At 41.0% G+C, this 27,541-nt stretch overlaps 3 protein-coding genes across 6 annotated transcripts in view; 1 reads left to right on the forward strand and 2 right to left on the reverse strand.

Moving 5' to 3' along the window:
- Nucleotides 1–4,579, reverse strand: part of mtus2a (microtubule associated tumor suppressor candidate 2a) — a 54,306-nt gene extending 49,727 nt beyond the window's left edge. For both annotated transcript variants that reach the window (XM_015961699.3, XM_015961698.3), the window contains exon 1: nt 4,309–4,579. The gene's annotated coding sequence lies outside the window, so the exon portion shown is untranslated. The remainder of the gene's footprint in view (nt 1–4,308) is intronic.
- The window catches only part of LOC139072261 (craniofacial development protein 2-like), a 243,932-nt gene that overhangs the window by 77,130 nt on the left and 139,261 nt on the right, over nt 1–27,541 (forward strand). The window lies entirely within an intron of this gene.
- slc7a1a (solute carrier family 7 member 1a) overlaps nt 5,030–27,541 on the reverse strand; it is a 32,020-nt gene continuing 9,508 nt past the window's right edge. Inside the window, exons 1-13 of one of the 3 annotated variants that reach the window (XM_070555905.1) lie at nt 25,929–27,371; nt 22,750–23,015; nt 22,482–22,664; nt 22,211–22,369; nt 21,907–22,081; nt 21,686–21,819; nt 18,060–18,282; nt 14,176–14,312; nt 12,686–12,788; nt 11,628–11,833; nt 11,396–11,547; nt 11,177–11,285; nt 5,030–8,843 (exon numbers count right to left, since the gene is read on the reverse strand). In XM_070555905.1, the coding sequence (XP_070412006.1) occupies nt 8,665–8,843; nt 11,177–11,285; nt 11,396–11,547; nt 11,628–11,833; nt 12,686–12,788; nt 14,176–14,312; nt 18,060–18,282; nt 21,686–21,819; nt 21,907–22,081; nt 22,211–22,369; nt 22,482–22,664; nt 22,750–22,936 (1,947 nt within the window). In that variant the 5' untranslated portion in view covers nt 22,937–23,015; nt 25,929–27,371 and the 3' untranslated portion in view covers nt 5,030–8,664. Of the gene's footprint in view, nt 8,844–11,176; nt 11,286–11,395; nt 11,548–11,627; nt 11,834–12,685; nt 12,789–14,175; nt 14,313–14,751; nt 14,892–18,059; nt 18,283–21,685; nt 21,820–21,906; nt 22,082–22,210; nt 22,370–22,481; nt 22,665–22,749; nt 23,016–25,928; nt 27,372–27,541 lie in introns of those variants that run through there. The other 2 variants (XM_015961702.3, XM_015961701.3) reach the window with 2 other exon arrangements.

Consider the following 27,541-nt stretch of genomic DNA (forward strand, 5'->3'; position numbering starts at 1 on the left):
TCATTAACATAATCACTGAGCTGGGCAGCAATATCCAGTATGTAGGCCGGAGCACTGATTTATTTTGTTTAATTACATTTATATTTTAATTTTCATTCCATACAATGTGTTTGATTTTATGAAAAAGCTTGATAAAATGTGTTTTTTAGTTGGGTAAATGATAAATGGCATGTATTTGATATAGTGTCTTCTAGAGTCCTGGAACCCCCAAGGCGCTTTACAACACAATGAGCCATTCACCTATTCACATGCTGGTGGAGAAGAGCTACGATGTAGCTACAGCTGCCCTGGGGCGCACTGAGGGAGGCAAGGCTGCCGAGCACAGGTGCCACCGGTCCCCACGACCACCACCAGCAGGCAAGAGGGGCTAAGTGTCTTGCCCATGGACACAACGACAGTGACAAACTGAGTGGGGCTCGAACCTGCAACCTTCCAATTATGGGGCGAGTACTTAACTCCTGTGCCACGGTCGCCCCACCTTCATCAGTAAAAATGCGGTTGAAAGGAAACCCACCGAAGACGGCGGATGGCCACAACGGCAGCCCCAATAGGCAGTCAGTCCGCGGGGCGCCTACACCCCAGAGACAATAAATTCAGTGAGGCTGATTGGCCGAAAATTCTCCAGTTCTCCCTAACAACCGAATCTGATTGGGTGTTTAGCTGCAGCTCAAGGGTACTTTTTCCAGTGCCCCAGGAGTGATAGTAGTGAGCCTGTTGGAGGAAATTCACTGTTTAAGGAGAGACAGCTGGTGAAAATGATGTGTAAATAATTCAGATTCCGCGCAGCCCTGGCCAACACGTTCTCACACCCGACGCGTCGAAAAATGCTTTCAGGGTAAAAATGCGCGTTTTACCGCAGGCATCGGAACACACATTTCACTGACATTTAACCTTTAACCTCTTGCTATTTAGCCTTCCCTTCATCACCATCCTAACCGTAACCCGTTGGCTCGTTCTAAACTTCCTCTTAACCGTGGTCGAGAGAACATGTGAGGCCTGTGAGTAAGATTTGGAATGTGACAAAATAAGTTTTAATAATAACCTTTGTTTTGGTCATTTTATGGTTTTTCTGATGGATTGCGCAGAAATTACTTGCACAGCTCCACCCTGCAGTGTTTCTATTTTTATTTTGTTCCTTTTATAAAAATCTCTTCAGCTAGCAGACTTTCATTCCTTCCATCTCGATAATAGTGTTTATAAGGGCACGGTGAGGTAATCAATCCCATTTCCATCTTCATACGCTTCATAGCTTTCAAAAATGAATAAATAAAATCACCCTTCAACCTTACTCCCCCTCCACACTGAAACCACCTCAAACCCCAGAGGGGAGTCCTTCCATAAACACGGACGGGGGACAACTGTAACAGGATTTATGAGGGATTTCAAGTCAGAGTAGGTGTTCGTAGCTAAATGAATAAGGAAAAATCGGATCATCCGCAATAGGAAAAGCTAATTCATCACTGTGTGCAGTCAGGCTGTTTTTCCTTCCTGTTGTGAAAGTGACAGAAAAATCACAATATGTCAACGCAAAAGGCCAGTGATTGTCGCACGTTGGCACACGTTCATGCACGAGCTTTGTCTGTTTCTGATTCACACAACTGTTGGACACAGCCCTGCACAAAACCCTCCCCACATGCAGACGATGTTCTTTATGAACCCTGATTCTTGTGTGTCTAGAAAATGAAACAAAAAGAGACACAACTGCCTCCTTCGCATATTAGCTCAGCTCTTCTGTGATGATAAAACGTAGACATAGTTATAAGAATACGGATCTATTGGTCCAAGTCTAAAAAAGGGCCTCTTTTTTATTATTATTTTGTTGTTTTATGAATGAATAAAGGATGCAGCCAAAACACAGACTGGCATAAAGGAGAGGGAGAAAAGAGGGTGTCTGTCCACGCTGGTTGCTGCTAGCGCCGCATTATTATTAGCAAACCCCCTCCACCCACCGTCCTAATGCCTGTCGCAGGGAAAATGTTAACTCTTGCATGGCTGGTGAAACTGCGCTGTGGGACAAAGACAAGACTATTATCTAAGAATAATAGATGCTTTGCAGATTGAAAAAAAGGAAATAATACTGCTCTCACCAGTCTGCGGGCAAACAGACCTAAAAGCCGGTGAGCTCAGACGGCCCAGACAAAGAAAAGACGCACGCAACTTAGACAAGCCGAGTCATTTGGTGTGTTTTTAAATAAAGTCAGTAAATAAGGTTAAATGATGCTGCAGAGATGGGTGGACAGGAAGGAGTGGAGGTGTGAGATATTCCAGTTAGTACTGTAAATGTGCAAAGCCTCAGGCGGGTGGGGTGAGGAACGGCAGGCAAAAGATCAGCGAGAGGTGAGGAAGATGAGGAGGAGGAGTGTGATATGTGAAAAAGGAGGACAAAGAAGTCCTCGTCAGGAGAACACCTGATGGGGAACGTTGAAGAAGATGGGAGCAACATATCAGTTATGTGGATTTCACCCAGACTAACAACTTTTAAGGTTTTTAAAAGACTTTTTAATGAGGAATCTGAATTATTTGACAATAATAACAAAAAAGTTAACTTGTGAAAAATAAATTATTGATGTAACGTTTTTAAAAAGGCCTGAATATGTTCAGAAAATGGCTGCAGAAAGATGCACACCAGCAAGAAAACAAACAAACAAAAAATCATGTTGGACAACTACAGGACAGGTATGAGTGTGTGTGCATGTGTGTGTGTCACCAATGGAGGCGTGCCTCTCTTTTAATCCTTCGATGTCATGCCCATGACTGCAGGGGAGGAGCTACAACGGGCTCATTGCCACCTTCCAGACAAAAGCAGCGTGAATTTGTGAATGTGCACCCATGTGTGTGTGAGTGTGTGTGTGTGTGTGTGTGTGTGTGTGTGTGTGTGTGTGTGTGTGTGTGTTGACACCTTATTCTCTCACACACACATGCAAACACTCAAATGTATCCTAAAATAGCTTCAGACTGCGTAATTATTAGTGATCACCACAGCACAGCAATCAAAACCTCTGCAGCGTGTTTGTGTTTTTCATTCAAAGCTGCATAAATATCTCCAACAGGAGGGAAAACGTCACACATGCATTCTGTTTTAGATCATCCTGACTTCTTTTCTTTTCATTTCACCCATTTGCACTTCTGCTCCATCCTTTTTTCACTGTTTTTGTCCTTTAAAACATCCTTCAATGTTGCACAGGTGCATGATTCTCATGGGATTTGTGACAAGCTTTCTTACCTACAGAAACACACACACACACACACACACACACACAAAGTGCTGCGAGTGTTGTTCATGATGAACTGATCAGAGGTCAGACACAACTGAGGTTGGAATGAATCAATCAGCATCCATAACAGCAGCCAGACAGAAAGATCTTCACTCTGAAGCAGAACAGGAATGCCAGGACTTAACAAAATAAGCTGGAAGATCCGTAACTGTGGGAACTCTCTGATTCTGGGATCAATGCAGACACCAGAACCATATTTACTGTCATGTTTGAGCATCGTGGGAAAGCAACATCAAAATCACAGGTAAGCTGAAAGTATAAAACAAAACTAAGTGGTTTGGGTTTAAAAAAGGAGGGGGAGGGGTTTACTCATAGGAGTCAAGGACGGCCGGATCATCAGACACAAATCAATCGGGGGAGAGACGAGCAGAGTGTGAAAGACATTGGAGTCAGCGTTTATGCGATTCTCCCATTCCTCAAACTCTAACTGCCTCCAAGCAAAATCACAACAGGATGAGGTGAAGATGAGGATGGCAAGAGTGACTAACACTCAGAAATACAGCATCCACACGCCTCAGGCTGCTTCAGCATCAGAAAAAAAGAAACCACATGCAATAAAAAGGTGTTAATGCTTTCCTCTTATATAAAATCTGTGATTATGAAGAAAATCTCACACAACTTAACCCCCCCCCCCCCCAAAAGAAAAAAAAATGTTGCAGTTCTTAGACTCTGAACCATTAAAACTGCATGAATTTGAACTACAATTAAAACCAGGCTCCAGATGTTTGACACAATTTTTTTTTAATTTTGTAAATAAATTCTCAAATTATTTACAAAATCCTGTAAATTATTTTGAAATTTTAGGATCCCGGATTTGACCTGCCCTCCTTGATGAGACCCACGTCTGATATTTACGGTTTTTCTAAAGAATACATTTGATAATAAACTCATCGGATTGATGTCTGGCAATCTGAGCTCATGGAAAACAGCATGCTGGTCTATGTGTGACACATTTTCTAGAAAAACAGACCCTGGCCTCCGCAGCATCACCGCCAAACAAAATAAAATATGCATTGTCAATTACAAGACTTACTTCCAGGGTCTTCCGGTGCTGATTTACTGAAGAGGCTTGTTGAAAAATGCAGGAGTTTCAAAACGAAACAAAGCCGCGTGGCGCTGCTTCTTCCTCGCGCGAGTCTCTGCTTGGTTTAAACGGTGCAGGAGAGAGGAGAGGGATACTGCAGACAGAAGCAGGAGGAGGAGGAGGAGGAGGAGGAAGAGGAGCGGTGCTGATGCTGCAGCCGACAGCAGGTGCGCTGGACCTCTCTTTACACGAGCGCGCCCTCTGCTGGAGGACTCAGAGCGGCCGACTTCTGCAAGAGTCTTGAAGTGAGATTTTGATGTGTGTGTGTGTGTGTGTGTGTGTGTGTGTGTGTGTGTGTGTGTGTGTGTGTGTGTGTGTGTGTGTGTACTGACATGTTTTTTTTTAACTTTAACCCACAACTGGACATTTTTATATTGTGGAGTCACTAAAATGAATGGAAGTCAGTGGAGGTCCACACAAGCATGTGTGTTTGTGGTGGGGGTAATTATGTTTGGCAAAAATGACAGTCTGGCAGAGAAAGCCCAGTTTTAGCCATTTTGGGGTTAATTAGGATGATGCAAAGCCCCAGTGTTCTGATATGTGTGAGAAATAAAGTGATAATAAGGCAGATTAAAATCTTCAAGGGCAAAAGTGATGCTTTAATCAGTTTGCTGTGTGAAAACCCCCACAATGTTAATTATTTATGAGCAAAACAGATGAAAAAAGTTGATAAAATGGTCAAAAAACAATTTATTTTCATCCACTTAAATTTGACATTTATTTTCACTGCAGAACAGTTATGTCACATTGTGTCTTTTAAACGAATGTGCTTGCAAGTGGCCAATTCTTACCAGAAAACATATTTAGCTAATATTACATTCAGGGTTAAATGCTGTCATTATGTCAGACTGCTCTAACATACAAGTCAAACTCACAAAATGAGAATATGGTGCCAAAGTCAATTTATTTAAGTAATGCAACTCAAACTGAGAGACCATCTAAGGGCTCAGGAACCCTTTGCAGATGTTTAGGGTTAATTATATGATTAGTGTGAGCCTAGAATATTGAACCTTTTCTCAATATTCAATTTTTCTGACATTTTGACTTGGGGAGTGTTAAAAGCTGTAAGTCATAATTATCACAATTATAACAAATAAAGGCTTAAATATCAGGCTTTAAAGTCTTTTTGAATGTGTGTGTACTTATTAGATACAGTTGGGCATTCATTTGTCTTGAAACGATAACTAATAGTTTTATTTCTGACATGTTTGATTAGAAATTGAAAACTTATACTAAAATTGTTGCAAATATATTTTAGACTTTAATGCTTTTGTTTTTCTTTTAAACCACTTTCTGTTTACCAGCAGCTTTAAAAGGCGAGACATTAAAAATCATTTTCAATTTTAAAAATGAACCTCTGCTCACCACAATGCACATATAGATAAAACCCTGTTCAAAATAAAGATATTAAACTAATGAATTACATAATTATAAACTGACATCTCCTGATTTTATTCCATGTGCTAAGAACAAGTCCTAAGAGTTAAAAAGTAAGCCATTGTGGATTCCAGAGATGTTTCTGTTTGAGCTTTTTGCAGAATTTTTCCATCTACAATGGGAGGAAACCAGAGTACAGGGGACAAAACCCAATCATGCAAGGGGAAAACATGCAAACTCATCTAGAAAGACCACGGCTGCGATTCACACCTTAAAACTGCTTTCTGCAACAGTGTCACCGTGCAGCCCAGAGATATTCTGCAGCCAAAAGCTGCTTTAGTTGGGGAAGTTTTGTATTAATCCTCTGTGTAAAAGTCACGTCCAGACAACATAAGCTATAGAATCTACAAACACGTGCAAAGTAGAATAACAAAAAGCTCTTTTTGCTTTTATTTAAAAATAATTTACTGCCAGAAATATTCACAACATTTTATATGTACAGCTTTATTCGAACATGTTTTTTCTTATTGACCGCAGATTCCGCTAAATCACAGTGAAATTCAAAAAGTTTTGGAATTTTTTGTTACACACACGCACGCACACACACACACATTCATAGATATGTAAGAACAAAGTTGAGCCAAATCCTTGAGGGGATGTTCCACTCCGAAGTGAAATGTATTCTGTTGCCATACCCCCCAGAGTTAAATTTGTGGGAAAAAGCATTTTGTAACCAGCCCAGTTATGCTGCTGATCTGAAAGTATTCTGTTAGCTTTAGCTTAGCATAAAGAATTAACAGCTAGCATTTCAATCATTCAAATTCAAAAAGTCGCCTACTTCCATAAGCACAAACACATAGCTACTAGGTTTATATCTGATACAATGTTTTTCAGGAACAGCATAGTAAATTAACGTTGCACTAAAATTGGCACAGTACATGACAGGTGGAGGTGATGTCTTTTGGGGCCGCAGCATGATATCCATGCACCTTGCCATGGTGGCTTAGACTGGAAATATAATTGTTTTTAACGATTAACGACGGACGCATGTTTAAAATGGCTGTCTCGCACAACTTGCATAGATTTGAAGCGTCATTTGTGCGCGTCCCTCGAAATTAACGCAACGCATCCTCAAGCTGCAATATGCAAGTAACCAGTAGAAAGAGTTGACAAAATAAGCGAGACACACTCGCCACAGTCTCTTCATCTCTGGTTTAGGTTTTTCTTATATCTATGAAACCACTGCTGTCTTTTTATCTGTTGTGATCTCTAAATAAACCAGCTACTGAACTCTTCTATTGATGCCATGTTTGTTTTGGTTGTACCCAAGAAACATTCTGTACTGTGGCCCCTAGTGGAACACTCCAGACCTATGTGCAGTGCAGTAGCAAGTATATGAACAAAGACGCAGCCTGCTGCCTGTGTCAATGCGAGGTTAAAAACAAGTATATTCCAGGCCCTACAGCAGTGCTTCGTCATGATGTAGTCCCAAGTCTAAACCGGCTCCTGTAATTCCTCCATGGCACTCATTACCATCATTTGAAATTGATATGAATATTGAGGTCACCAAGAAAAATTAGGATAATTTTAGTAATTTTCATTACTTCTTCTCATAAAATACTAGCTGTTACCATTCACTTACATTTTTTATTCTAAGCTAAAGCTAACGAAATACGGCCAGATTAGGCGAATGACTGGGCTGGTTACAGCATGCCTAAATTTCACTTAAGGGTGGAATATACCTTTAATGGTTAAATATATTGTAGTTAATGATTAACTATTTATTACATTAAATTGTATGAATATGTTTTGGGTTATAACACATTAAGGTAAAAGAAAAAGTAAAATAAAGTTTGTGTATTTTTAAACGGGTACGCTACGAAAAGAAGGTTGGTTAAATGTTTGTCGATCTTATGTGTTCAAAACAGAAGTTGAGTGTTCAGAACTACTGATGCAGAAACACAGCAGCCAGCACTGTGAAAATCACCATCAATTCAACCCTATTTTAAAATTAAGGACCAACTTTATCCCAAATAAGACTTTTACACTGAAGCATCACAGGTCACATTCACACCATTGAATTTAAGACCATAATACTTCCATCTGTAGCTGGGTTTTAGTCACTTGAAACAGATACACACAAATTAATATCACATAAACAAGATTTTTCAGCTCCAAACTGCTGGAGTTTCTGTTTGTGTCAGTTTAAATGACCAATCTCATTGGGCTTTAGATAAAAAGTACATAAACATACAACTGAAAAGGGCAAATCCAAACCAGTGGGTGCATTTTAAAGACTAAGCTTTATTAAACTGCCTTTGTTATTAGCTAAAGTCCCCAAATGAATGATTGTTTTCCCCAAAATGTTGAGTCATCAGATCAGAGTTGATGCTTTCAGAGAATGTATACACTGCTATCACTCAGCTTCTAGTACTGACACGGTTTAAAAGTATGTACACACAAAAAATAACTTCTAACAATAAAATACAAAAACTAAAACAGAGGAATCTATTTCTGCCGAACCTTCTGACAGATGGACATCAGTTAAGGCAAAGTCCTCCTGCCAGCAATGTAACCAAGACACACTCCAAAGAGGTAAATAAAACCCCACATGACGGGAAATCCTCAACTCTGAACCTACAATAAACACATTTCATGTCTCTAACATGAGCACTCCCTCCATAGGCAATAAAGCAAGTTGAACAATTGGGAGCAAAAGAGGTAATAACCAGTAAAATATTGACAAAGTATTTCAGTTACGGCTTCAGAAGTCTGTTTTGGTGTGAGAATTATCAGAGATAGTTTGGTTTGCTTCGTTGCTTTCCACCAGGAAAGACCCACCAATGAAGAAGTAGACTGACTGGAGCAAAAACAGACCAGTGCCATGCAAACTGAAACAAACCTGCTGTCCCAATACTTTCTACAAATCTACATATCGTTTTCTTCCCTAACATCAATGCCATCGTGGAGAAAGGCCTCTTTTTCTGTGGGCATGGAGTCCAGTTCTCTGTCAAGCTTGAAGCCGTTCATTTCAGTGTCTATAGAGGAGTGGGCCATAGCAGCCTCTGAACTGTGGTGTATACCGTAGCCGAAGTAAATCACTAAACCTGCAAAGGAAGAACATAATGGTGTTAAAACTCTGGAAAACAGGGTCTGCATGTATTGAAGCAAGGTGTAATATTTTAGTAAGTAACTGTATCCCATTGAGGTACGAAAGCATTAAAAAAATACGGCTTTGGGTGTGGTGTGATCTTGAATGCACCAAGTATGATCTTTGTGGGAACTTGTAAAGTTTGGTAAGGGTGCAGAAGAACATTGCAGGGCGGTGGATAGCATACCAGTTATTGCCACGTTCTTTGTTCTGATGTAAATCAATTATGGAATTCCACCTTGATAGGTCATCATCTGCAGTCCTTGAAAGTCTCACAAGTTTTCAGTGGAACTCGTTTTTGTTATCTGTTTTTCCCTTATAGAAGTGACCAATCCAGCAGACGTGGAAGGTTTGTCTGATTGGCTGTGACCATCAGATTTCTCTATAAGAGCGAATCAGAATTATTGGAGTGTTGGCAGACCCCCTCTTCTTGGCTAATTCTCCTATTTTATCCAGTATTTGTGTCTGTTGTTCTCTGATTTTACGATTTCCCATTGGCCAAACCTGACAGGTCTGCTGAGTTTGCCACGCCCAAAGTAAAAACCAGTTAACGAGGACACAACACACCAGGAGGAACATGCATACGAGAGGCCACCACGTGTTTCATAAATCAGGAATTTGATCGTTGGTACGAATATTCTAAATATCGTTCCTAGGAAGGAAAATACATTTCTATGAATTTTGATGAATGAGGCCCTTGGACTTTTCTCGTAAATTGTCTGTCAGACAACTAGATGTTTACGGCAAATTCTTTACCCAATTCTCACCTTCCAAGAATCTCAAAGACACACCTGATTGCTGAAGATACCCTTATCAGATATTCCTACCGTGCGTCATGTGTTAAGAGTGCTCTGGTCTGCTCTGAAGCACGACGGGACCACACCGGTCATAAATCTGGAATAGTCAACACGTTGGATTTTCTTGCCTTGATATTGCAACATTTTTAGTACACCACAAGAACAATCAGGGGTGCAGCCTGTTGTTTGTGACGTGTAGCAGATCAGAAAGTGAGGTGAAGCACGTTGCATGTAGCAGTGGGGATTTTAAATCCACCTCCTCCTTCTTTGTGTTTGTTTCCTCTGAAGTCACATTAGATCTTGAGCGGTGTTACAAGATTTCTTGTCTATTCTGGGAACATTCGTGAGTGAAACTGGGTCGTGTGTGGCGTGTAGTTTAGCTGTGTGGTTGGACGTCACACACAGTAGGACTAAAGCTGTCACATCTGTGATTTTTATTTCCACAAGTGGGGTCTTTCGTGGCTTGAAAATCGTCCGATTAGCTATCATCCCTACGCCACAACCACCTGATACTGGAACCCGCATTGCCAGGGGAAACGAAAGAGGGTTAAACATCAGTCATAGTTTTTCTAGGTCTTTTGTGGTCCACGACTAGCCTGGCAAGCCAGACTAAATAAATGTATTATTTAGTCTGGCCACGCTCCATTGACGGCTCTCGGTTGTGGGGCGGGTCCTACCGTTGTCTTTCAAATGATCTCCGCATGCTACTGGACAATGAATGTGACATACTCTTGTTTCACTCTGTTGCATCATCCCACCCACCAGGCATATAGAGTGCCCTGATTGGCCCACAAAGCGGATAAAGCTCTGTGATTTGTTCACTAAGCAGATAGAGCACTATGATTGGCCCACCATTATGGACCAATCACAGCTCTTTATGTGCTTGAAACCCCTCTAGAGAGCTGTGATTGGCCAGCCAGAGTCCTGGTAGGAGCTGCTGAGGTTCCAATGGAGCATGCCTAGACCATTCTTTGCAAAGCAAGAATTTGGTCTAGTTCACTAGGCTAGTCCACGACTTCAATTGGTGTTTTTCTTTTTGGGACTCTGATCGTTTGTCCTAGAGTTGAAGTGGTAGTAACCTCTCACACCAGTGGTGTTCTGTTGCAAAGTATGCAAGCGGATAACGATTAGAGGCCCCAGGTAAAGGCGGAAGAGTGGTGGTTCAAATAGGACCATCTTGCTTTTGGACCGAGTCGTGTTATTGGCTGAGGTTTTTAGACAAATGCGATAGAACCACTTCATTACTTATTTCATTTTTCTTTCAATCTCCACAATTTATTTATATACATAATATGTTAGAGCGTTATTAACAGGTATGAAAAATGTTTGAAGCTAGGTTTTTTGCAGATTGGACATTGTGGCTCTAAACTTTGTGTTTTAATGAAAAATTTGAGCACATTTTTGCCTTTCTTTCATATTATAAGCAGCATCATAAAGCACGTGGTACACATCCTAAATTGAGAATGTCAGATTGATAAGAATGTTTAATTACCTATAGCCATCCATACTGAAAATCTAACCCAAGTGCCCCTGTCCAGCTGCATCATCAGGTAGACGTTGACAAATATACTAAGCACGGGGATGAAAGGCAGCAAGGGAACCTATGGGTCATCGTAGAAGAAAGAATTAAAAAAGCGTGTTTGTGTTACCAGACAAGCAACATAACCTGTACACAATTTCAAATAGTTTTAGAAAACATGCCAAGTCAGACCTTGAAGGAAAGTTTTGTTTTACTCCCTGGCTGTCTCCATATGATGAAAACGAGAACGAGGCACGCGGTGAAGATCAAGCTAAGGGCTATGATGTTCCAGAGGACGAAGCCTCCCTGCACGGCCAATATACTGAAGGCCAGAATCAGCACCCCTGCAGAATCATACATAGCACGTTATTCTAACAGTAATCCATAATGACAACAGGGATTCTCACAGTGGTTGTTGACTTACCCATCAGAGAGGTGCAGACGTTGACGGCGAAGCCTGACATCGAGGATGGCTCGGGGTTGGTTGGAAACAGTAAGCTGGAAAAGCTGAACCTCTCCTCTACACCAGGCAGGATGCCCATGCTGGGGACACTGATGCCATCCACCAGGTCTGCCTCTTCATGGCTATTGGCCATATGGTACACCATGCTAGGGTGCTCGGGCTGGTATCTGTAACAACAACACACACACACATACACACACACAAATACACTAAGCTATTTTTCTATTACCTTGTAACGCATTTCATCATTTTAGTTGCTGGAACCGGAGGCAGTAAATTATGAAGATCGGAAGCAGCAGGAATGTCAGTCAAAATATCAACTGGAACAAACATATCAGCAATAACTTAATTCATAGAGTATAAAATGGCATAAGGCCAAATAAACACATTTTTTAATGTCTTTTATGCCTTTTTCTTGGTAGCTCTGTCTTTTGAACTTTTTCACACTCCTGCTGGATCAAATCCTTTACATGTAATTCTGCCCTCTGGTGGAGGACGTAAGTCCTACAGGATCCAAGTGCCATTCAAAGAAGTACTTATTTATTGATAAATAAAATACTAATCAAAATTATTATTTTATAAATTAGGAACTAGAAAAAATAGAAGCAAATACAATGCAATCTCGTATTCTAGACTGCATTTGCACAAATTGTGTCAACTCAACGTTTTTGCTGCACTTGCAAATAAATGTTATGCGATTTTATTGCACTACGAAGTATTAATATGAAAGTGCATCAAATTAATACAAACATATTAATGTAATTTATTTCTAAACAAAGACTACTATTTTCATGTAACTGTAGTTAACCTAGAAATTGTAAACCTTCACGTCACAAATTTAAGTTATTTTTATCCCAAGGATGACTTTTAATCACAAGTGGAACAGTCTGAATCATAAAAAAGAAAAATGTTTCAACGTTTGCGTTGACCTACTTCAAAATGAGCATTAGCTACTTGTTGTTGACTTGTTTGTGCATGGAAATGTGCAGACAAAATAAAAAGTCTCAGTTTAAACTAACCTGAGCACCAGTGCACAGGCGGCCACTAACGTATAGGCCAGCAGGGTACCTATAGACATCAAGTCCACCAGGTCTTTCAGGTCAAACAGAAATGCCATGATTGCTAAAATATGCAATAAAAGGGAAAGAAAAGACAGAAAAGATAAGAGGCATGTGGATAAAGAGATATTTGATCACAAAAAATAATAGAATCATGGGGCTGCGGTGCTTTGATTATCTTTGTGATGGTAACTGTACTTTCTTCTATTTATTCCTGCATTAGCACAGTCATATTTAATGTGAATTATTTCATAAAGCTGCTGGTGTGAATGCATGAATTTTGAACGGCATACAGCTCCAACATACTATTTCCACATAAGATAAAATATTCAAGAAGTGTTGAGAAACACTCGTGTTGGAAAACACATCTGATAAAAAAAAGGTCAAGCAATATAAGAATTTTCAATATTGTATTTACTTGAATTGTTGTGAACATTCGGTTTTTGTTAAATAGCAGAAATGTCATTTTGGAGTAGCTTGTTGTTAACTTGTGTAGATAGCCTTAGTACCTCTGCTACTCAAGACTGGTTTGCATGAGTAACTCAAGCTAACTGCTAGCCTATAAATAGACAGACTGTAGCAGAAGCAAAATGATTTTACACTATAGGCTGGTCTAGCCACGCTCCATTGGAACCTCAGCAGGCCTGAACAGTCTTGTGCCTTGCCAGTCACAGCAAGTGGAGTTTTCCTCCACACAGACACAGATATTCACGGGTTTTACTCGTTTTATGCTTGTACTTGTCAAAAATGCTTTATCTGTAACCCTAGTTTTTACTCACAAAGCTAGTTGGATCCATTCACTTACCATGTTTTATGCTAAGCTAAGGCAAAAAGACATCTAATGCTGGAAAACATGTCAACAGACAAAATTTCTATTTTGGGTGGAATATCCCTTAAAGTTTTTTTTAGAATGGATGTATTTACATCTTCTTCGAGAGTGGATGGTGGACTGCTCCACTGACTGACAGTCAGTACAGTTGGTAGCTATGAGCATGTCACATTGTTTGTTATCCAATAGCATGCAGAGACATTTTGAAAGACAGTCGATCCCGCCGCATGACTGAGATCTGTCTATGGGTCATTGCCAGATTCACATATAAAGGATGGCTTGCCTGGCTGGCTAACTGCTACTCAGAAGACCACAATTCTGCCACCTAAAAATCTTCTAAGATACAGCACAGCAGCTTGAGTCGCCCATTAAATCTACTTGATTCTCTAAATTCAGATTACCCCGCAGTCTTTAACGTAGGATGACTAATCTAAGGCTACCAGTGAAAGCCGCTACTCATTCATGGTTCTTTCCCCATTAATTTATTTTTAAGTTAAACTTTAACCATCAAATCATACCTGTATCTTCCGATTTTAGGCCTCAGTCGTCATTATTTCCCTCTCCTTATACACACGTTTTTTTCCCTGAGCCCTCTTAATTTTGTGCTACCCCTTCCTCTTACCGGACATGACCCCGGCAGCGACAGTGGAGGTTATCGGGGCTTTCCTCTCGCTGACACGAGCCAAAAAGGAGAAGAGCAGACCATCTCGTGCCATGGCAAAGATGATACGGGGTAGGGGGAACATGGAACCCAACAGACTGGGGTAGAGTGAGGAGGAACACGTCAAATTTGGGTGACAGTTGGGGGTAAAGATTTGAAAAGACAAGAGGAATGGCAAGATTGAACAAAAAATAAGAATAGAGAAAAAAGAAGGAAAAAATGCATTTTCAGATATGTGGCAGGGAAACGTGCAAAAGGATTGAAAACTGGAACAAGCTTAGAGCAAGAAGGACATGATGCTGCTCCAAGGAACTTTTATTATCCGAATGCATCACACACACACTCCACATGCTAAAGCCACTTGATTACACTTTTGCTTCACTTCCCTTCCACTGTGCAGTTAGAAAACAGTGTGCTGTTTGGGAAACTCATGCCGCAGGCTCCTCATTAAGCTGTGCACAGTGTAATCCTGAAGCATGGAAAGAGGCTACAGTGGACATGGATGCTGTTTAAAGACATGCGTGTTAAGTGTCTCACCTGCCCCTGTGCCGGAAGCGAAGGTTGCGTTTAGCGGGGTTTTGGTGCGGGGGCTGATCTCGGCCATGAACTTGAAAAGCAGCCCATCGTCAGCCATAGCCCACAGAACACGAGGCATAGGGAACATAGCACCCAGCAGGCTACCATGGGGGGAGACCAGGATATATAGTATCCACACTTACACCCAAGAGAATGCCGTGAGACATACATTAACAGAGACAAGTGCTCACATTTACAGGAAACACAGTACAGAGTCAGTGTAGCAGATAACATGATGTCTGAACATACAGGACTGTGCAAAAGTCTTAGTAGGCTTGAGCAATGATTCCCTGTCATTTGCATTTTTCCTTCAGAGATTCAATAACCAGGTTATTGTCATTTATAGCCGTGTTTCCATTATGGAAGTTCTGGGAAATTTCTGGGAGAGAGAAAAGTGACCGGGAGAAATGATGGCTCGGTCCTCTCAGCCATTGTGTCTCCATAAAAAAATAAACAGTCCTTTCAGGACTTAAGACGTTAGCATATCCAGTGGCGGACTGGGCATTGGGAGCACCGGGACGTTTCCCGATAGTATGGCTGCAGAACTGGTTCACTCCCCCTTCCGTTCGGAGATCCTATACCAAGGAAGATATTCTACTGTGTTGCTAACAAACCCCACCCACCCACATTCACTTCAGACTGGAACAACTAGAGTGCGCTAGGTCTGTATCAAATTCCCGGCCAGTATCATTGTCCCAGTCAGCCCCCTGAGCATATCGCAACTGCTTCGACACTGATCAGTGACCAACTAGCTTGAGTTAACCACGAGTCCTGCTCAGCGACTTCACCAGGCCTTTTTGAAACATAATCCCGTTAAAATACTTTGTTTTAGTTCCTGGAATGGCCTGGATGCTCCTTTTGGGCCAGGCCGGTGAAATGGAGACACATGCATGCCACAAAGACCCGGTAAATTTAGCCAGGAATTCCGATAATGGACCTTTTATTCTTTTTTCAGTATTTTCAGTTATATATATTTTTTATTACCTGTTCCTCGTTTGTTAATCAGTCAAGTTCACAGGTACTCCCCCGTTTCTTCGTTCATCAGATTCTTCTGTAGCCCTAAGGGTTCCTTGTTGGGTCCCCCGGTGTTTCCAGTTGTAGCAAATGTTTCAGTCCGTGGACTCACTGCTGGATCGCACTTAGTTTTATTAATTCAATCTGATTCTCAGCTTTTCTGTTGCCAGACTGGATCATTTGGGGACTTTTAAACATGTTTTTTTAAAGATGTTCAGTAACGGCATTTGTTTACACCAAAATCTAATTTAATGATGTAATATAATTCTTAATGTCTGATATTGATATTAACTGATACCGATATACAAAGGTGTGGACTCGAGTCACATGACTTGGACTCGAGTCAGACTTGAGCCATTATTTTAATGACCTGACTTGACTTGATAAAATCTATAAAAGCTTACGACTTGACTCGGACTTGAACGTCAAAGACTTGCAACTTGAATCAACTTGCATCTGTTGACTTGAAGAAGACTTGAGCATATTTGATATTTTAGCACAAAAGTGGCACGACCTGTACAAAAATTAGAAATCATTCTTCGTTCTGGGTGTGATCTCGTACGGCTGAACTTTGTTTATAATCAGGTTCAGTTGCTCTTTCTGCCTGTTAGAGCAAACACATGAAGCTTTAAGAAGCTTTACTTCTGGAATTTATTTATTATTATCATCATTAAATTGAAGTTGGACAGATGACTTGATCATGACTTGAAAATTCAAAGTTAAGGACTTGGACTTCCACATCATTGACTTTGGACTCAACTTGGACTTGGTTGTCTTTGACTTGGACTTGACTTGAGACTTGTGACTTACTTGTGACTTGCAAAGCAGTGACTTGGTCACGCCTCTGCCAATATATATGCCCCCCCCCCCCCCCAAATAAATTAAAACTGAACAGTTTTTCAAGTAGCTAACATCACGTATCTATTTTTATGCATATTGAGACATTATCTGTACAAAATATGCAAACTACTTCATACAAAAGTAGGCCAGTTGCGCCAAACAAACATAAACATCTCAAAAACTAAACCTGCAATCTGTCACATTTTGACGTTTTGTATGAGATAAGTAGTTGAAGAGATTGATGTGCACGGTATGTAAATGTTTTGTCATTAAATGAGTAAAAATAAAAAACAAATAATTTACTATAAAAAATTCTGGCTCATTTGAAGAAGAAAAAAACCATCCAAGTGGCGTTTAAGACTTTTGCACAGTTCTGTAACATGCTGCACACTGAGCATCACATTACATGCAGAAACGTGCAAGAACATGTTAAATAAAACAACTCGGAACCACAAATTCAGGGTCTCCGCCGAGGTCTGTAGAAGTTCCTCTGCTTCAGCACACCTGATTTGAATCAGTAGCTGATCAACAGGTTTCTGCCGAACAACCGTTGAATCAGGTGCTGGAGCAGGGAAACAACTAAAACCTGCAGCACCAGTTTAGGAGACCCCCCTCTAACTGGACCTTCAAAGTTTTACATTTAGACTACATTTAGATTTACATGAGTAAAAATGCACGTCCTGCAACTGTAACTTTAACATGATGAAAGTGGAGCTCTGGCTAAACTGTAATTTTAGCAGCCTGTGTTACATAATCACACACACCTTATTTTCTCTGTGTGTATTTTTAAAAAGGGGGTCAAATGTCTGCTTAAGTTAAAAATACAAAAAGACAAGCTGCAGGCAGGACAGTGTGCAAATGCTTCTATGTGTGCACATGCATGTCCACATGTGTCTCTGAAGTCGTGTTCACACAAGAGCAAAGATGTTCAGAAGAATGTGCGGACAGTTTGTCCAGAGCTTTTTTTTCTGCAGTTGCCCGATGAGAGACTGGGAATAGAGGAATTTTCTGTTGAAATTTGAGATGGGGAGGTTGAAGGGGAGCTAATGTATCGGGTGCAAAGAAGACAGGGTGTGACGCAGAAAGTGTGCCGTGGAAGCGGTTGTGTTCAAAGTCAGTGCAATCCTGTCCAAATCTATCCTAAAGAATGAAAACCAGCCCATCTTAGAGGCAGCAAATCTTACCAGCAGAAACATTCAGTGTTTGTTTTGTAGAAAATGCTTTAAAATGAAAGATTTGCTGCTATGTTTGCACTCTTCTGGAATTTTAACTTTTCGACTTTGGGTAAAAAAAAATGTTTCCAAAAAGCTTCAGAGATATATGCCACTTCTGATGAACATCTTCTAAGAGTGTGAAGTGAGATCAGAGCCACACAGACATGAACAGATTTAAGGATTCGTGTACAGAGTGCTTACCTGGTAGACAGAGCACAAAGAGAGCCTACAGCTACAGCGTATTTGGCTCCTCCCCAGCCCACATATTTAAAAGCTACAGGCAACGGGCTGTTGCTGTCCAGGAGATAGTACGGCATCATGAGGGTGAGGGCAGCAGAAACGCCAAAGTAGGCTACGAAGCAAATCAGCAACGAGGAAACGATGCCAATAGGGATGGCTCTTTGTGGGTTTTTCACCTCTTCACCTGCAGGGGACATTACACATTTACACAGTTCAGTTTAAAGCAATGCAAACCAAAAAGTTACTGCAAAATAAATGCAAGACACTTTTAGACGTTTCTAGAAAGAGAAAGTCCTGCAACTAAAATACTCTGATGTTTAAAAAGGGCAAGAGCAAGTCTGTATCTGTTGCACAAAGTTCAGATTGTCATGATCAACTAGGACACATTTCCAGTAGTCACATGACAACACAGAACACCCCCCGTTTCCCCAGTAAGTACTCAAATCTGGGGACCGTAGCTTTGCATGTTCACAAATTTGAAGGACTACAACCGGCAATCCCTTTAACAGCCGCTGTATTCATAAAGTGTTTATACAGTGGCACAGTTCCAGCGCACACAGAAAACAAGTACAACCAGATGTATTCAGGACATATTTTGTGTAACGTTGCGCAATAAAATGACTAGTAGCTTATATTCCTTGTGGTCCCATAAGCCCGAGCCCCCAGCTGCGGGTGATTATGCAACCTTGGCAAACATTGTGTTCTTGTTCTGCGGCGGAGTTAAAACCGACCCAGAACAAATGATGGATGGGGATGTGTGAATGTGTGTATGACTGTGAACTATTGCTGATGAAGTGTGTATGAGTGTGTTTGACATACATATTACTAAAACTCAAGCAGTCACTTGAGAGCCAACTTAACTTTAGCCTATTAGAACGTAGAAAAGCGAAGGGTGGGGGGAGGCCGCGAGCCAGACGTTGGAGGAAATGTTTAAGCTCTCCTCGTGCATTAAGTCAGAGACGTGTTCATGGATGCACATTTGTAAAATGTAAAGAAAAAGGCCCACGAACATTTTCTTCCCAAGCTCCATACCTTAATCACAGGCCTTGGCATTCTGCCACGTACCGAAGTGGGCCAGATGTATTTAAAGGGCAGCTTTTCTCTCTGCCTTGCTACTCTTATGTAATCCTTATGGAAGTTTGAACAGGCTGAGGTTTGAAACCACTCCAGACTATGTCACACCCCCCTGTCCCAGCCCAATCCCTGATGTAAAACAGGCCCACAAGACAGTCGGAACGAAGTTGGGAAATACAGCTACAATAAAATGGTGCCCCTACCTCCTACTAACCTTTGGGAAGCTGATCAGAACATTGTTTTTCATTATCTTCATTTCAAAATACAAAGATCTCAACAGAACATTGTTGATTTTACCCAAGTCCCACTGAAACTTGATTCCGACCCCACTACACTTTCCACGGCCTGTTAGAACATTGCTGCAACTGTAGAAAACTTCCTTTGATATGAAAGCAATCACGATGCTGCTTCAGAGTCCTAAAGGAGCTTCCGTGTTCCCTCACTAAGCTCTAAACATAAACACGTTGTCTTAGCGGCCCTACGACATGTGACCTGGGGTCCCATCCTGACATCACTCACTCGGACTGCATTTGGATGCAGCTACTCACTAGAAGATCATGCCACAGTAGAACAGCGATACTTCATGATGAGGATAGGGCTTATTGGGATTGGAGCACATTGTAAACATCAGCAGCAGATTCTCACAATTATATCTTGTGTGTCCATGACTGTGCCATGCCCTGGCATGCAGCTACAGGTCACAAAATCCCAATACTCTTAACGCAAAGAGGCGGCGCAGAAGCGGAGCACTCCAATACGCAAGGCAGGCAATTGCTTGGGGCCCCCTGGGGGCAGATACACTGTGAACCAAGTTATCAATTGACAGCACTGTTTGCATCTTGTAGCCCTAGACAGGGCCCTTCCCTTCTCTCTACTCAAGAGAGCAGCTGTATACTTCCTTGACCTTTGCACACTTGCCCTGATCCCACGGTGAACGTTCACACATTCTGTTGTGTTTTTGCGTTGCTTGGCTTAGGCATGGCTTGTCCTGTATTGAGTTGATCAAACCACTACATTGTGTGAAGGCCCCCACATCATGAATGCACTCCCACCAAAAACACAAAGCAGTACAACCTCACTACAGAATTCGTGTGCATGCTCAAAAACATCATCGTGCACAAGAAGGAACCCAGTTCTGTTCACAATAAGGACCTAAAGACTTTGCCAAGACCCTGGTTAAGATGATCTTGATGTTATATGGCAGGGATGTCAAACTCAAACTCACATGGGGCCGAAATGAAACTTTGGGATGAAGTCGCGGGCCAAACTTAATATTTTTTGAAAAAGTGACGACAAATTTGCACATTTTCTTCATCAACATATATGCAATTTTGAACATCTTAATTTGGAAACAAACTTATTTTTGCATTGACACTGAATGTGGAATAACCAAATTACACACGAGCAAGTCAATTTTAAATAAAAGGCATCAGTGGTATTCATTACTTGTGGTATATTCAGCATTTTTAAAATCTATTCAGGATTTATGTTTTCTTGTTGTTTATTCATTTTTCTTTTTTTATTCTCCTTTCTTCCTCCTGTAATAAGTGTCATCGCTGCTGTGACATCTAGCTTTCCCCACTGAGGAACAATAAAGGGATTTTCTATTCTATTCATCTATCTGCAGCCTTTCCACTTCCTGTTTTACTGCAGGTTAAATCTTTTCTCACGGGCCAACAACAAAATAAAAATATCATTTTATCCTAAATGAAAATGCAATATATCCCACCTGTTAACTTTCATGTTTTGGAGCAGAAAAAGAGCATAAAACCAACATATTTAAAGCTCAGTTTGCTCCACTGGTTTACTGTGATACTCACCTGCTCCAGAGCTGAGGAGGAGACTCCTGTTGTTTTGTTCATCTTCATCATAATAATGGCAACACTGGATGACAACAGGTGCTCACATAGGATTGTGCTGCTGAACATGTCTGAGCAGCTAGACCACAATGTTGTGTGTCGGGGAGGAAAAATAAAAACTACAGCAGCCACAGAGTCGTGCTGATTTGAGCGTGTCGCAGCTCGCTGGAGTTATATCAGCTCTTTCTGGAAGTTAGTTGGAAAACTTTCTCTTTCAGTCGTGAACACATTACTGAGCGGTTAAAATCTCCATTTCTGGGCTTCAACGTCGGCAAATAGCTGAGTAAACTCGGCGCTGAGTGAAAGGAGTGTTTAGTTTGTCCGAGACAGCGGAGCTGCAGACACCGGCAGCAGACGCTGGAAAAAACACAAAGGAGGGGGCGCTTCGGCTCCGTGCTAATGCCGCAAAGCATCATGGGAGTTGTAGTCTTTGCAGTAAAATCGGCCAGCGGGTCAGTTTTAATATATTTTTGATATTTATCTCGTGGGCCACATAAAAATGCTCCGCGGGCCAGGCCTTGTGTCTGACACATGTGTTATATGGTACAATAGATTAACATGCTCTTCATGCTGAAGGGTGCTAACAATGCAGTTGCTGATTAACACCTGTAGACACAAGCTGCTGACGTCTTTCTCAGATTATCCATCACTTACCTGTGGTGGCGATGCAATCAAATCCTACAAAGGCATAAAAACAAGTAGCAGCTCCCGAGAGCACACCCGTGAAACCGAACGGCATGAAGCCGCCCATTCCTAGTCTCTCCTTGGATGGCAGGATGTAAGTAATGCTAGACAAGGAAAGAAAAGTGAAAAAAAATGAATGACATCCGATTCTGAAAAGAAATGCGTAAAAAGAGGCTAACAATTGAACTTACTTGTGACTTGAGTTCGTTTGACTGACATTAAGGATCTCCACAGGGTCCAAATGCCAGTTCTTCAAAGTGCCTTTGACCAGGCCAGAGACCACCATGAACAACAAGACTAAGACGTTGACACACGTGAAAACCTTGTTCACCATCGCTGACTCTTTCACTCCAAATGCCAACAAGCCTAGGAACGAATGGAAAAACTGAAATTTCTTAAACATGCATTTCTACACTTCCACTCCTCGAGAACAACGTGCTCAAGGTGGAGGGGACGTGAGGAAAAATGATACGAAGAACGAGAACATTTCTCTACCTGTGAGAGTTATTATGATGAGAACAGCAAACATGTCAGGGTACTCCGCCAGTATGCCCGGGGCATTCATAGACATGTACTCTCTGAAGAACTGCTCTATGCGCTTCCCTACCAGCTCATCAAAGGTGGCGCTCCATGCACGGGCCACACTGGAAGTACCTGACGCACAGAGAAAGTGAAATTCTCTACTTCTTTCTTTCTTTTTAGATCATTTCTTGTACATATTAAAGAAAGAAGAAGAGAAAACCCAAAAAGCTGGCTGTATGTGTACCAATGATGTAAGAGAGGATGAGGTTCCATCCAGTGATGAAGGCCCAGAGCTCTCCAACAGTCACATAGGAGTAAAGGTAAGCTGAGCCCGTCTTGGGAACGCGAGCTCCGAACTCAGCGTAGCAAAGACCAGCCAGCACTGAAGCTGCTGCTGCAATCAGGAAGGACAGAACAATAGCAGGACCTGGAAGGGGATGCCAAAGCAGAAGATCAGTACCTTAAAACAATTTATCACAAGAGTCCTATCACTCATGGGGATGTCTTCTTACCTGAGTTATCTCGTGCCACAGCTCCAGCGAGCACATACACTCCAGCACCCAAAGTGCTGCCAACTCCCAGGGCTACCAGGTCAAATGTGTTGAGACATCGGGACAGACGGGAGTCCTCAGAGTTACAGTTCACCGGCTTCACCCTTAGCAACTGCTTCCCAAAGTGCACAAGCTTCTCCAGCGCCATGGCTCCTGATTCTTGCCTCACAAGTAGGGCGAGAAGGTACAGCAGTCACAGGGAGAGAAGGGTCAATGCCACAGACAACCTAATGGGGGGCAGAGAATGGGAAAGCTGGTGTACATTCCAGATAATCCAAGTTCCACCTGCTTCTAATACATTTGTTCTAGGATGAATGTGGCTTTTCTTAAAGCGTTATATAATCCAAATCCTATACGTTTGACTGTTCGCCAAAAGAACAGGGGCCTATGTAATTCAGTGTGTTATGGTATGTTACATAAGGCAGGAAGACTCACAGGAAAGGAAGGAAAAAGAATCAGAATCCTTTTTCCCTCTGAAATGCAATGAGAGCGTAATGGCTGTCTTAATCCTGCTTGGAGTCTGAACAGGGATAAGTAACTCTTAACCATAAACCCAGCCTCTGACTGAAAATATCCCATGAACTGCTGAAAAGATTTTTATTTCAGAAAGTAAACATTGCACGTCGCACACCCAAGTGGATTCAGCTCAACAAAATTACCGGACACATGAAAGTGGAAAACTCAGCCATCTTTAGACACTGAGCTAAAGTTCGGTCCAGTGGTGGATAAGATGCTTTCCTCACTTAAGCGTTGACATTGCATGTTTTATTGCAGAGGAGCAAAGAGGGCCAGGGCTCTGCAGCTTCGCTTCTGTATGTGTGCCACCAGGGCAGCTGTGGCTACACTGTAGCTCATCACTACTAGTGTGTGAATGTGTGTGAATGATTAGTTGTGTTGTAACTATAAAACAGGACATTTACAGTTTATTTCTTCAAAAGCCTTTAATTCTGTATGAGACCTTAAATAAAACAAATTTCTGAAAAAAAAACAAGACTTAAGTCCGACACCAAAGGCAGCAAATGATGTGTATTCTTTTGATTTTTACGATATGTTATAAATGTAGCTCGTCATCTTTTTGCTTTTTGTCCGAACGATGAGATGGGACCGCCCGCATACATCCCAGACAAGTGATGGGAGGAAAATATACAGAAATGTGTAAAAAGCAATGAAAAGATGAAAAGAAAAGGGGAAAAATGAAGAGGAGGGAGTTTTAAGGTAAGTAAAGGTATAGAATGAAAGGACAGAAATTCCGACAGGGAAACTTTGGACGAATGAGCGACACGTGACCCGTTTGAAGATAAAGGCACCTTGCCAGAACCTTCTGATATGATGGCATCAAACCAGAGAGGTCAAGCTGTCAGTGCAACAGTCGTGTTACACCTCATGGAAACTTCCACATAAGGGTGAGCTAAGGTAACCTTGTAGAGCTTTCTTTTCCTTCCAGGAAATATTAAAGCTCAAATTTCTATCACACCTAAAATTATACATGCTATAAAATATACAGCGTTGTTAGAAATAAATGATTTAGGGAAGAAAACAGCTCTAAGTAAACCTACAGGGTCAAATGCAGGAAAACTGGAATATTTTCGTGGAATTTCACTTTTTTTTTTATATATGGCATTGTAGAGCTACCACCCACGCAAAATAAAGTCAGAGCGATATTACATTCTAAAGTAATTTACTATCATGTTTTTACATTACTAAGTATATCGTACAAACATGATATATTTGTACAGAACCGCAAAACTGTCATGTCAGAACAGGATGTCACTCAATTTACTTATTTATTTTTTGCGTAGGTGGCACCTATATGCTTCCGTAATTTCTACGGATAAAGAATCTGAGGATTCCGTATCCTTGGCTGAGTTTACACATAATAAGGTTTATTTTAGAAACTTCCAGTGACTTTTTAGAAGAATATGACCACTAGTGAAGCATTAATGACTATAATTAAAATTAACTAATCAGAATAAAGGCATCTGTCTCGTAAAAGCTGGTCTGTTGCTACAGAATTTGTGAGTAAATAACTAAAACAATAACTATTACATAAATAATCCGGCTAAATACTGGATTAAACCAGCTGCAGCAAGACCAGAGAGCTCCAGCCTGATGTGTCATTATTCCCCCTGATTGACAAACAGCTGATCACCACAGAGGAACCAATGCTGAGTTTTGGTAAAATAAAAAAAAATGTTTACAAGAAAAATTTTACACATTTTAGAGGCCCAACAATGTGTGTGATTATCTTTGTTATGATTAGACAAGACCACGATGTTCCAGAGAAAACTCAGCTTGGAGTCAGAACGTCTGCCGACATTGGGAAGACATGGTTGCGTTAAAAAATAAAAAGTAGAGGAATTTTACTGTGTCACTGCAGATAGATAAAAAACAATAAATTAAGCTGGGGGGAAGGGGGTAAAAATTTAGGATTTGTTTTAGAAATTCCAATTTATTTAGCGGTAAAGACGCCAGGTATTCTCTGATGTTGGAAAAAATTTTGTTTTTCCTAAAAAAAAATTTAAAAAATTCTTTATTTTGTCTTTCAAATTTATGAATGAAAAATCTCAGTGAAATGTCATTAAATAAGTTGTTGTATTATTATTATGTATTTTATTTTTTATTTTTTTACAAAATACCAAATTGTATCGTTTAATTCTTAAAACTAAGTGCTAAAGAAATCATCCCATAATTTCTAAGATTTTCTAAGAATTTTACCCATCCCTGCTATTTTTTTTTATCCACACTGGCCATAATACGTCGATAACTGACATTGCTATTACTCAGAAGTGCATTGTGGTTGCTTCTCTGCATCGTGGTTGCTTAAATATATCACACAGCAAGCAATGTCTGAGTCCATTGTTTAAATGTTACTAAATTTGCTTATTTAAATATTCACGTGAATTCATCATTTATGACACAAAGTGACAAGAAGAGACAGGAGTATGTTGGTTTGGCATTCAATGAAAGTTTCCAGTCGAACCAAGAGACAAAGCATTACACTTTAGCAAAGGAAACAACATTGAAACAACTTTCTGTGTTTCATAAAACAGACCGTACAGAACACCTGCTGCAGATCGCGTAGAAGTTGGAAAAACCTGTTCCTGCACTGGGAGAAGAAGGCAAAACATGGAAGTACTTACCCCAAAACTGCGTGAAATGTTGAAGCTTTAAAACGATGAGGAAATGCTGTTCTTTCCTAACTATTCCTTAAGCTGTCATGTGGACTGAAGACATTTGGATGGTCAGCGCTCTAAAATAGATTATGGAAGAATCAAATGGCTTTGCTATTCCAAGCAGCGTGCACTCATGCACAATCAAAACGTAGCGACCACATTATCCCAGTTTAGCTACAAGGACTGGCGCTTTTTTCTCTTTTTCTACAAATTTTGAACATTGCAGCAAGTCTCGGTGCACCCATGAGTTTGGTATCAGCCTCAAACAACTGTGCTGATACAGTTTATTTGAATGTGCTATGATTGAAATGTTTTAATTCAAAAGAGAAATCACAAAGGCAAACAGCAATGGTCCAAAGTCTACGGATCGCAGGAACGATGAAAATCTCAGGCTTCACCACAGCACTATCTCTGTTTATCCTTGCTAGACTACAGACACATCCAAGAAACCACCAGATGGTTTGAAAAAGATCTGAGTAAATGCAAAGTCAGGGAAGTGCAGGACATGCTGCTCAGTGGGAGGGAGGAGCTGAACAGGAGATGGGGGTGTGATCTTGAACGAACCAATGAAACGAAACAATGAATGTGATGCAGCTTGACATTTAGAAAGGTTATGTGATGACAAAAACAGTAATCTTTGAGAGTAACAACAAAAAGGCTGTACTTTATGGTGCAATTCAGCTTTTTAAAACATAATATGTAGTTTTAAACTGAAAACAATAAATTATAAGATTTCTGTTTGAAAATTAATATATAATAAGATGTATTTTTACATCACATGGTTAAAATCTGTTAATCGAAACATTTTTACTTAGAAACAATATTTATATTACAATAGTTCTGGATCTGTTAGCCAATAATAAACTATGCCATAGTAGTTGGTAAGCTTACAGTGACTATCCAGCTAACTGTTGACAGTCCCTATTTGTTCCAAACTCTCTATTAACGATTTATTACCTTTAGGTAATTACATGCTACCCCCCTGTCACAAAAATAAGCCTACTGTCATGACTCCCGTCCTTCACCCTCCTCCACTTCCTCATTATACCTTCATTCATTTCACCTTGTCCTCTCACCAAGCTCCAGCCAAGCCCTGTTTTCCCCAGCAACCTGTCAGCTTCAATCAGCTCCATTCATTCCACCTGCTCCTGTAATCAGCCTCATCCCATTCACCTGCTTCCCCTGCTATAAAAGAACCAGCCATCCAGTCAACAGATGCCAGATTATTACAGCCTTGTCAGTAGTTCTCCAGCCATCCACCCTGCCTGATCTTTGCCTCTGGACCTTGTTTTTTGCCTGACCCCTGCCTTGCTCTCTGCCTGCCACTTTGACCTTAGCCTGCCTCTGAACCTGCCTCAGCCTTGCCCTCCAGGTACCTCTGCTTTCAATAAAGACTTTTTATATATATTTTTACTGTGTTGGCGTCTTCACGGGTCTTCTGAACTCTGTTCCTGACAGAATAATCTGGCCAAACTCTGACCCTACGCCGACACAGCACTTGGGAGTATTTTTTTTCCCCTTCATACCTGTCATGGAGTATCTCACGCTCCTGGACTTCATGGAACTAGAGAAGGAGCAGG

Source organism: Nothobranchius furzeri, chromosome 10 (genome assembly GCF_043380555.1).
Source record: "Nothobranchius furzeri strain GRZ-AD chromosome 10, NfurGRZ-RIMD1, whole genome shotgun sequence".
Lineage (NCBI taxonomy): Eukaryota > Metazoa > Chordata > Actinopteri > Cyprinodontiformes > Nothobranchiidae > Nothobranchius > Nothobranchius furzeri.